This window comes from Pinus tabuliformis, chromosome J (genome assembly GCF_031772625.1).
Source record: "Pinus tabuliformis cultivar Carrire ecotype Pingquan chromosome J, CPIR1, whole genome shotgun sequence".
Taxonomy (NCBI): Eukaryota; Viridiplantae; Streptophyta; class Pinopsida; order Pinales; family Pinaceae; genus Pinus; species Pinus tabuliformis.
Window position 1 is genome coordinate 820,863,305 of NC_142295.1, and position 12,114 is coordinate 820,875,418.

General features: G+C 39.9%; 1 protein-coding gene across 2 annotated transcripts; it reads right to left on the reverse strand.

Moving 5' to 3' along the window:
- Positions 1–9,521: 9,521 nt before the first annotated feature.
- LOC149229222 (flavonoid 3'-monooxygenase CYP75B137-like) lies at positions 9,522–11,597 on the reverse strand. Of its 2 annotated transcripts, XM_089378535.1 has the most exons (3): positions 11,377–11,597; positions 10,508–11,304; positions 9,522–10,391 (listed from the first exon to the last, which is right to left on the reverse strand). In XM_089378535.1, exons 1-3 carry the CDS (start codon positions 11,441–11,443, stop codon positions 9,771–9,773), a joined length of 1,485 nt encoding a protein of 494 aa, XP_089234661.1. In that variant the 5' UTR covers positions 11,444–11,597; the 3' UTR covers positions 9,522–9,770. The 2 variants fall into 2 exon arrangements, with proteins under 2 accessions (XP_089234661.1, XP_089234660.1); XM_089378534.1 differs by having other exon boundaries at positions 10,508–11,595.
- Between the last annotated feature and the right edge of the window lie 517 nt (positions 11,598–12,114).

Here is a 12,114-nt window from a genome sequence, read left to right on the forward strand (position 1 = left end):
AGAAATCTATTGAATCTACCCAAGATCCTCATCAATCTCTTGTCCACATTGAAAATCAGTCCAATTCACAGTTTTCATATCCTCCACTAGAATCAGATGATCCTATTTCTCATCTATTGGAGGAGTCATATGTAGCAAGCACTATTGCGAAACAAAGGTTTTCTTATTTCTTCATGTTTTCTCATTTGTGCAAATCGAAGGTGTGTACATGCTTGTCTTCCATGTGCAATATGACAAAACACCATGATACATTTGCAGAGTGCCTTTCATTTTCTTTCAATCTTTTCTTTTCTGGGGATGTATTCAAACTTCAAATGATTTGGTTTGCATTGTCTCATATTTCTTGTCTGTTGGTTTTCTTAAATATCTTTCTTTTCAATCATGATGGTGCCAAAATGGGTCAACCAATGTGCCGATGGTTGTATTGGAAATATCACTTCACATGAATCGACCCACGCTTTGCTTAGCTTAGGAGTGGGAGTAGTTTTTTCTTTCTTGTTTTGTTTTTCTTGCTCTATTTTTCTGTGTCTTTCTTCTTTCCTTTTATTTTTTTCTCATGCACCCATAGGTTAGTTCCCACATGAAACCGTGTTTGGCTTCTCAGACAAACAAGGTGAAACCAAAGGGGACTTGTACAGCTATCAACACTTGGTTATATGTCTATTCCCTCTCTTTATGAGAATCTTGAATTTCTTCTAGTCAATGATACCCTAAGGGAAAATACGTTACTTTTAGAGAGAATCATGGTGAAATGACGATGCTTGCACTCTTAACTAGTACTGCCTACTCTAATCAGTTTTCTATATTCGGTTAACCCTTGTCAACTCAGTCAGGTAGAGTAAGGAGAGGGGGGAAACCTTAACTAGTATGTTAAAGGTATATATAAACACCCTTGTCTGAAGAGACAACCTATTCTTCTCTCAATAAGTCAGGATCCCTCTTCCACCTCATGAAATAAATAAGTGCCTATGCACAGTTCTTTGAGAAATGAAAAATGAAATGAAAAAATAAACTAAAGGTGAAAGAAGAGAAATACTTCCCACACAGAGAGGTGAAGAAAGTAACTTTGCCAAGGTATTGTTCAGGCTCACTGGCAGTGGAGCAATACTTGTGTTCCTGAGGTGACTCCGTTGGGGTAATGTCTAGGCTTGCTGGCAACGGAGCAACACCAGAGACGAAACTAAAACAATGAAAATATATGTTACTTGTGTATCAATATACCCATCAACCCCAGTCAAAATAACTCATATTAACTTGGATTGGTATGTGTGCTACTGATAGAGAGAATGGTTGGAACTGCATCTCTAACTCAAGCTAGTGAAGGAGCCATGACAATTGAAGAATCGAACAATACTTCTCAAAGAGTTAGACTCACTTTACACGAGACAAGTTCCATACAGAGAGTTGGACTTATACCAGTGTGTCCCCAATGTTTTAGCGACTACAAGCACCCTCCAAAATTCTTCCTATGCTTCATTATAGAGCCCCCCTCCTAAATATCGACAACTCATCTCGCACTGATCCAAGTACTTATGCTATGATTGAGATTCATCCTTTGCATAATGGATTGTGTTTTCTTACATGGTTTACTACCTAACCCACAAGTCGATCTCTTGACTTAGTTTTCCCCCAGTTCTAGGATTTTCTTAGTGAATTGCACAATACTTGAGGGTAACCATCCTTGCCCTTGGGAATTGTGCAGTCCAAGCTGACAGTGATCCTTCAGATCCAAAATTGCACAGAGCAAGTTGACATACAACCTTCAGCTGGGAAAATGAGGAGATCATGAGAGGTATCCATGAGCTGCTCAGCCCAAAAGCTACGCAATAGCTTCTTTCTCAGAAGTTTCTCAGTGCATGAGCTAGTGGATTGTCGAGTCCTTCCCAGAACTGTGAAATCTCTTTGGGAAATGCATGGAAGATTTTCCCAATAAATTAAAAAGAGAAAAGACGAAAATGAATCCCTAGAATATAGGGATCTATTTTTAGCAGCCCGGAGGAGACACTTGAGTTATTTTGGAAACTATTGCCGTGTCGCTTTTTCCTTGATTTTTGGCCTCCATGTCATAAACCCTAAATCAACAAAATATGTTTAGTTGACACTTCCATAGCTCATTTTCACATTCGATCTTGGAGCTCTGGGATTCTCGACGAGATGAAGGAACCTTCGGTGTGATCATTGTTGCTTTTCTAGGTAAGTCTTGCTTTTCTAGTCTTTTGCTACTTTTATATCGCTTTTGTTTCTTAAACTTGTGAGAGTTTTTTTTCACTTATTCTGTTGAATGAACACTAGTGTTTTGAATTTTTTTTAGCTTGTAGAAGTGTTTTTTTAAGTTTTTCTTTTCCTTTCCCAAGTGTCGCATGCATTACCGAGTTTTTCACTAACAATCGTCGTTGCAGTGACTCTCTCCACATGCTTCATTTTCCATTAGTTTGATTGATTCCTGCACTTGTTTCACTTGCATGCATTGTCACTCAGTCATATTTTCACTCAACATCACACCATACTTCATATATTTTCAATTTCACACTCCCCTTGGGAAGATCTCGACTTCCTTGGCCCAGATCTCATTTTCCCAACATGCACTGTGCATTTTAGGAGATCAAGGCTTTGACCTTAGCTTTTGGAATTGAGCAGAGATTGCCTAGGCCTAGCTCCAACTCTGAACTATGTAGTTTCAGGAGCCAACCCCAAGCCCTGGCCACTGATACTGCACAATGCGCAGTCTCCCCTGTCCTATGCCTGATTGAACTGTACATTACATAGTTCCAGTCAGCAAGACCACCCCACTAATTGTTGGGACTACGCAATGCATAGTTCCAACAGGGATCTCCTCACCTTTATGAACTAGGATTGTGAAATACCTCCCAGCATTACCTTGGTTTTTTTCTTGGTTTGTTCTTGAAGTTGCTTTTGGTTTTAAGCTAACAATTGCATGCCATGAGTATCCTCTCTATATCCAGGTACAACAATTGTTGAGCATATCTCTAGCAGTTACAATTAACATGGCCTCCAAGAGAGCTGCAACAAAGGATACTGTCAAGAGTAGTAATGGGGAAGGAATTGAGCAGGTGCTAGTGAACTTGCAAGTTTTTTCAGACACTCAGTTGTTCATTGAGAAAGGCATGAAGTTGACATGGAAACAAATCAACAATACTTTTGCAGAGGAATTCAAGGAAGACTTAGATGATCGACATTTTTATATCAGTATCCAAAAATCAGGCTTATACGAGGTTGCATGAAGGTACCCCACCTTCCCATGTGCGGACATCATCCACTGGATTATCTCACACATAGATCTAGAGACAATGACATTGTGCAGTGCTAGCGGGATAGAGCTTGTCACCTTTAGGGCACGAAACTGTCAGCAAATGTATCACTTACTTCATTCGGTCAACCGCATGGACACACTTTTCTATGCCACCCATATCTTTGTGAACATCACAGATATTTTCAGGTGTTGGGTGAAATATCCGTCAAATTTCAGAAAAACACCCAATCATGTTTACAAGACTCAGTCTCTCAGGAAGGCATTCCAATTCTTGATCATCTTTGCATGTTGATTATACAATCAAGAGAGTATGAATACCTTTCTTGAAGGTTGGGTGGTTGTGTTGGACTAGTTGGTGAATGATGGAAGTCCATTCAACTAGTCGGACTTGTTATCTCTTCAGTTGAAAGTCCATGTGACTAACTCCCGGAATCTGCCCAAGCATGAGCAAGCGCAATTCAACATGTCCACATACTTACTTGATGCAATCTATTCCCAACATCCTTTTCTTGGCATGAGCTGGACATGGACATCGAAATAGATTTCCATCAACATCTATTGCAAGCTTATTTCTGACTGCAGCTGCTGAGGAGTTATGGTGAGGCTAACTGACCATTTAATTATCTCGTTGTACAAGTTGATCTTCGAGAAGGATCTTCCTTGCATGTCCCAAGAGGCAATGGAGGCAATACATGACATTACAAATTGGTATGCCTCACTAGTGGAACCCTCATTAGGATGTTTGGCACACAGAAGCCTCTACATGTTCTACCAAGGTATGCCATGAAAAGTTGGTCATGTAAGAGGTCTCACATCACATCTCCACAGGGTTATCAACAAGTTTGTATAGGAGGAAGAAGGCACCATGGCCCTCTCTTCCTTTGCAGATTCAATTGTATGATATTATGAGCTTGAAGGATGTAGAAGTTGAAGCTAAGGAAATACTGAAGTCTGAGTTCGACACTAAAGACTTTAATTTGTATGATGCCCACTCATTTTTAAGAACCATTGTGTGAAGATGCACTATTCATTGATCCGTGGGACATTTCATTGGAACGAGGAGGACCCTTGGAGGTACTTCTACAAAAAGTCCAAACTCCATAAGCTGATAAGTATAGCCACATCTTAGAGAGCTGCTCTATAGGCAGAAACCACACAGGAAGGAACAACAACAACAGAAATAAGAAACAAGCCAATGCACGACACGGGAAAGAGGAAATTTTTTTAAAACCCAGAGGTAGAGAAAAGCTACAAGTAAGAGTAAATCCTATCTTGGAGAAAGAAACTTTGGCAATAGAGGAAAAAAGAGAGTAGAGCGAAGGAAGAGAGAAAAGCAAATGTTGGAGGAAGCAAAACAAAAGTTGCAGGAAACAAAGAAGAAGTTGAAAGAAGAGAAAGAGCTGAGAAGGAGAGAGAGGGAAGAGAAGTAGAAACATGAGGAACAAGAAAGGAAAAGTACAATGATAGAGAAAACACCAACCATACAGGTTGAGGAGTCAGAACAATTGATAGCTAAAGAAGAGGGTGAAAAAATGTAGGATCGATAGGTTTCTGAGCAGATTGAGCACCCGATTGAAGTGACAGATATGGAGTTGGGGTAGGAGCCACAGGATCAAGACACTGACCTCATGCCAAAACCACCCGAGGTCACCTCTCAGTCTTAACCACCTCCATTGTCAAAACCAGTCCTAAGTGAGCAAGGAGAGGTTATTCTCCTTGATGATGATCCAGTGATGGATGTGTAAAATTTATCATTTGACGAGTTACAAAATAAGATTGTACAGGCACAGATAAAGAACTTTCTGGATGATCATGCATCACCTGCATTCATGAAGGAAAGGGTGATAGTGCCAAATGTCAGAAATCATGTAGTTTCCCTTGTCAATGCCACCTTCCCTTAGGCAAAAGCCACGAACTCAAATATGGAGTTCATGTTAGTCAAAAATGAACAAATGGAAAAGAACTTGCAAGAAGTCATGCTAGAGGCACAATAGTACAAAGAGAAGAGCACAGTTTCCACAATGGCAAAGATGAGGAACTCGATAATTGTTGAAGTATCAACACCTGAGACTACCATGTGGAAGCTATATGATGGATTCATCATCGTGCATAAAGCCATTGTCCATGTGCATGGATTACACTAGCAGATAAAAGAGCTTTTTTCACAATCTCAAGAACATAAATGCTACCATTGCCCATGTGCAAGAGTGGATAATGGAGTACAAAGGGGCCCTGCTTCACTTGCCAAAGATGATGAAGCCTCAAACAGAGCTGGAGAAAGAAAAGGTTTGGATTTTGATCTAGAAATATTAGAAACTCACCCCATTTGTTAACAGCATACAGGCCTCATATGCACGATTGTACAAGAGTTTGGATGTCATGGGGAGAACCCACATGATCCTACCAATCGGTTCCCTCACTCAACCTAAAAATAATAACCAAGTCGTGATAGAGATCGACATGTACATGGAGTAGCTAAGGTGAGAGGCTACCAGGTATGACTTGTAGTTGAGTGCACAAAACATGTAGAAGTACATTGGTAGTCCCGACATGGTCAACACCATGTTTGACATGCTTCAGGATGAGTTTGATACATGTTCCAAGACCATATACCCAAATGCTATGGAGGCAAGAGTCCGCTACCAAGAGAACACCATTAAGAAGTTTGGGGACATCATCACACAGTACCAAGCTTGGCATCAGTACATGACCGAGCAACATCAAGTGGAGGTTGCCAAGGTGGTCTTTCCCCAAACTTTAGAGTCATAGTGGTTTGTCTTGTTAGGATGTCTCTAGCCTATTTTGTATCACACGGGTTATTGTGGAAAATGTAATATTATTTGTCAATATGTTGTAAGTGAAATTCCTAGTATCATTAGTGGAATGTGAACAATCACTATGTAATGTAATGAGTTATGTGTAAAGGAGATGAAGATTCATGAGGGTAGTCAAAGAGTCACAAAGGGGAATGTCGAGGGTGACCCCACCCTTTGTTATAAATAGAACCTCATAACTCATAGAAAGGGTTTTTGGGAGCCAAGTTTTTGGCTAGGCTCAGGCTAAGAAAAGGCTTGGGAGTATTTTGATGAGCCTTGAGTTCTCCACAACTTAAAGCGAGTACAATTCTTTTTAGGAGCAGGTGTCCTTGAATGTAATTTTCCACTACTAGGGTTGGTGGATGTCAATGGTGTATGTATGTTTGGAACTTTCACTTATAATAATAAAAGAGCCAACATGCTTTCATGCATATGTTGTTGTTGTAGTTGGATTATTCTGGTTGCTTAAGAAATGTATGTTGTTTAACTTATGCATTTTCTTATGAACTACTTTGTATGCAATTGTATGATCTTATTGAATGCGCATTGTTTGATTAACCTATAACTTTAAGTTGTGGACTATTTCGAATTTTAGCTCAAGATGTCATTCCGCTCATGTGTTCATTTCAAGTTGTGTAGTATTACAAGCTTCTAAGGGGCACACTTCCTTTTCCCCTGATGTGTTAGAACCCCCATACATCACACTTGACTTGCCGCAAGGTCACACACTTGCTTCCACCCAAAGTCATCATACTTATCTCTGCGTGCTACCACGGTCAAGGCACTACATTACCACCCACTGCTGGGACTCCTACTCCAAATGGTCTGAGGTCTAGGTGGGACTTCATACCAAGTAGATCCCCTTGAATGTTCATGGGTCCAGTACTGTCAACATGATGGTAGCCAAATGCTCCACTATGTGAGATGACTTGGGGTGGGAGTGTCCCATAGGACCTTCCCCATAGTCACTGATAGGACGTGAGAGTGTCCCATAGGACCTTCCTCATTATCATTGGATTTCAAGGGGTATCATTGGCTCCCCGCTGGTAGAGACTGCTAGGTAGTAACATTGGCTTCCCTACTAGCATTGATTCTGGGTGGTAGAAGTGGCTCCCCAATGGATAGAGGGTGGTAGCTTGGGCTCCCCTTCGATGTCAAATTCTTTTTCTTTTAGATTCAAAAGTTTTCAACATATGAGAAGAGATGAAAAAAGATAAGTATGGATGAGTAAATATGAGAAGATATAAGAAGATATGAGTAGGGATGATCAAAGATGAGAAAAGATGAGCGAAGATGACTAAAGAAAAATTTGCTGATAAGATATTTGTGGTGGGACATATGTTGCAATCAGTAATTTCTCGCTAGCTGAGAAAGAGTGTTAATTTGGTAGCTCGGGGACAAATTCCCTCATTTGGATAATCTTCCTCATCAAGAAAGACCCCTCCTAACGCTTGGAAGAAATTAATTTGGTTAATGAAAAATATAATTTTATTATGGAAACTCACTTGTGCAGAAAAGGAAAAGTCAGCTCTAAACATAAATTGGACACCCTTGGATGGCTATTCAAGTTGAGTGACCCTCGTTTGGATATTATAATCAAGCATCCTTCTTTTCTCTTCTTTATTTTTGGCTCGCACAAGTATGAAATTGGTTCATGGTGAATTTGTTCACACAAGTTTGAAACTTCATGGTTCAAGTTCGCACATTTGGATTAGGGTTTTTCGTTCAAAGCCACAGGGTCTCCACATGCATACAAGCCTCTCCGTGCAGCGAGAATGCTTCAGTTTCGCACATGACCGTTAGCTTGGTGTGGCCGAGACTTAGCGTTTTTTAACAGTTAATAAAAAATTGTGATAGTTGACCAAAAATGTTGTCAGTTGACTACAAGCTTCTCTATCATGATTTTTATTAGTATCATTGTTCAGTTCATCTCTGGGATATTGTTTGGTTGGTTTTGTTGGATAGTCTTATGAATGAATAATTCGATTATTGTACTCTCTCTTTATTGAAAATTTTATGACAATCTAATAAGAAGAAGAATTTTAAAGGGTTTTCCTCCTTGTAGGGTTTTTGCCTAGTCTCCGACCAATCCTAGTGTCTCTATGTGTGGATGATTTTCTTTTATTGTTCCTTTCTGTTTTTTTGCATTGGTGATGATATTGTTCTTTCTACATAATTGCATATGATATAATTATGATATAATGATGTGAGGTGAATTCAATGTGTAAATGATGAAATGCAATTATCTAAAGCAAAGAACAATATAGGCCTATTAAGAAAAAATTAACATATTGTGAGGAAAGCTTGCAATTCCTCCACTTGTTGGCACACACTATCTAGCTAATCATTTTCTCTGTGTTTGTCACCTATTTTCCATCATTGTCTCCAATAGCATTGTGAATGTACTAGCTAATTGGTTGAATATCAAAAGCAAAATAGCAACATTTTCTTCGATTCTGTCTAACTGAACCTGTATTGGTTTTTATTTTTGAAAATTGCAGGTAGTGAGGAAAAGTAAAGTATGACTATTTAAATGCCCTTTAGAGTGACAAAGACTTCCTCAATTTCATCAACAAAACTCTCAATTGAAAGGCACAGTAACCCAGGGGTCAAACAACGGAACCAACTATCATTACCATAAACACTTCAATAATCTTCCACTCCTTAATATGTTAGATATATAGTATTATGACTATTCACAGTCAACAGAGGATACACACCCATAATGATTACAATCACCCCTTAATTAAAGCTTGATATTAAAAATATAATTCTAAAAAAACCCTCAACCACTTTGGGCTTACACAACTTAATTTTATAATGCAAAGATTTTTCACAATGATTATGACAAATGTGTAACAAATCAATGTTGGCCCACTCTGCGTCACCTTTACAAACTGTAATTACTCCATTCCACCTCCAAAAAATGTCTAAGATTGAGTGCTCAAAAGAGATATTTTCCCTAAGAAGCTTGTCCCAAAAACTGCTCGAGATACTTATAATGACATAACAATGGATCACTACAAAATTGAAATAAACCTCTATGAGACAACAATAATCACCCATCAATTGAGGCCTTAATGAAAGATACCTCATATGAGACAAATTACTAATTCTTCCACCTCTAATACTTTTTATAGATAATAATAATAAAATTGAAATAAACCTATATAAGACAACAATAATCACCCATCAATTCAGACTTTAATGGAAGATACCTCATATGAAACAAATTACTAATTTTTCCATCTCTAATACTTTTTATAGTTAATAATAATATAATAATGTATGTATAAATTTTTAAATATCCATATTTATATTTGACCGTCATTTAATTTACATAACTAAATTAAATTTTAATTCTTTTAACACCTATTTAATCTATATAAATTTTAACATTAATAATATGATTGTTTTTTTTATTGGAATGTAGAAAGTCTCGAAGGCAAAGATTTTATTTTCCTCCCATCAAAAACAAAGACGTGATGAGGTACGTTCCCTGACACAAAAGTGTACAGTCCAAAACATGACCACTCACGGACGAAAATACATCCATGGTGGTGCCAACGGTTAGTGAGAATATCACCTAAAACGCAGAATCGACGACCAAGATTAACCAGTAAACCAAATTATAAAACTGATAACAAGTTTAACATCGCGATTATTCTAATAAAGACATTCACTCAATAGAGTTGTCGAGGGAGGCGTGGCTTAATCGCGGCCTTCAATGGAGACTCTTTTGACAGCGTAACGGCACGCGCTTCACTCATGTCCACCCCTTCATCTCCGTTTGGAATGCTCCAATCGAAACTATGCAACAGTTTCCCCACGGTGAACTTGAGCATGCGCATGGCAACCCACATGCCCGGGCAGGTCCTCCTCCCATACCCAAATGGCATATATGTGAAATCATGCCCAGTCACATCTGGGCTAGAACAATTCATAAACCTTTCCGGCTCGAATTCCAGGGGGCGTTCCCACACAGCGGGGTCTCTGTGAATAGCCCACACGTTGACAAAAAGCTGAGTGTTCGCCGGCACATGAAACCCTCCAACTGTGCACGCCGACTTCGCCATGTGAGGAAGGAGCAGAGGCCCTGCGGGATAAAGCCGAAGAGTCTCTTTCACGATAGCCTCCAAATATTTCAAGTTGGGGAGATCAGACTCCTCTAACACTCTCTCTCTTCCAGCTACGGCGTCCAGCTCTTCTTGCGCCCTCTTCAGCACCTCCGGGCGTTGCAGCAGCGATGAAATTGCCCATTCAATTGTGTTGCTCGTCGTATCCACTGCTCCGAGTAGCATGCTCTGCAAAATAAGAGACATCTCATTTACATTCTTGCCAAAAACATTCCCAATTTGACAGAAGGAAAAACAAGCCCCCATAATGGCCTTTTGAGATCGAAGGGAAAAGAGACACATACCATAATGGTTCCCTTGACGATGGTATCGTCGCCGCAGAAATCTTGGGCTTTATCCGCTAAATGTACAAGCGCATCCATTAGAGTCTCACTAGTCTCCTCCTCCATACAAAGACGGTACTTATCTATCACTCTCTGCAGAATCTCATCCCTCCGCCTGCTATACTTCTTCATTGCCCTCTCGCAGCCCTGGAGATCCAGCCATCTGAGGAAGGGAATATAATCCCCCACATTAAATGCTCCCAATAACTGGAAATGGGTGTGGATCATCCCCTTCAGCTCTTCCATGTCTTCCGCGCCGCTGGCCATGTAGCTTTTGTCCGGTAACATTGATCGTACAATAATAGCAAATATAAGATCAATCATCATCGATCTCACGTCTACAACAGCCGACGCCTCGTCTTTAATTCCTATCTCGAACAGGGCACTCACTAACTTGGACACCTCCTCCCTTCGAATGTTTTGAGACGACTCCACCCTCGAAGTGGATAAAACCTGCGATGTGCAAACCCTACGAAGGTTTTTACACCGTCGGTCATATGGATTCAGACCCAGCAACGTGCAATCGTATCCCAAATGCTCTGTTCCCGAGAAACGTGGCCTCGAGGCGAAGTTCATGTCGTGGGTAGTGAGGCATTCCCTGGCTAACTCCGAGGAGGTCACTACCAAGACGTTACAAGAGCCGAGTCGGAGGAGAATGATGTGGCCATAGCGCCGAGCAAGATCGTACAGCGTCTGATGAAGAGGTCGATTCGCGTCCAGCTGATGGATGTGCCCAATAATTGGCCAGGCCGGAGGCCCTGGAGGCATGCGCACACGGTTATGAAATAACAACCGTTTAGCATAGGGAATTATTAGGAGGAGAATGATACCTGCAAAGACAAACTCGGCGATGGCCTCCAATGGACCTCCTTCAATTAACCTGGATATTATCTCCATTCGAACGACAGACTGATCACATAAGGAAGAGAATATGGATGGATGATAGAAATTTCAGAGTGACGGATAACAAATAGAATAGATAAGGGCAAGATAAGATAGCAAAAGCCAGCTAATAGCCACAGTTTGATTTAAAATTCAAAGCTGAAAGTCTGCTGTACTGTTCATGTCAGAAAAAGTGGGAGTTTGGTGACCCTTACGAGCTTATCTCGATCGTATATTTCGGATATGATATTGAATGGATAAGGATCAATAACAATGTCAATTTGTATGATATGTATAGAATCTGCACTCCAGATAAAAATGTTATAAAATTATATGATTACTAGAAGTGGTAAAAAACTCTGGTATACCCTCATTTTCCAAAATAGCTAAGTAACGAGTAATGACATTTTACATATGATAATTCGAATGTACTAAATAACCGCAATAAGTCAAAATGCAATATTCAAGAGCAGCCAACGGTGAAATTTTACATATGACAGGTTTTTTGAATGTGCGAAAAAAAGGTTCGCCGCCCATGTTTCAACACTGTTGTGACAATAAATTAAAATATTATCTTTCTTCAACGCTATCAAATCGTGGATTTGTCGGTTTCGCGTATTAGATTTCAGTCCAATTAGAAAATCAGATTAATTCCTATTGAGCCGTGACACCTTTCGCCGTAAAGG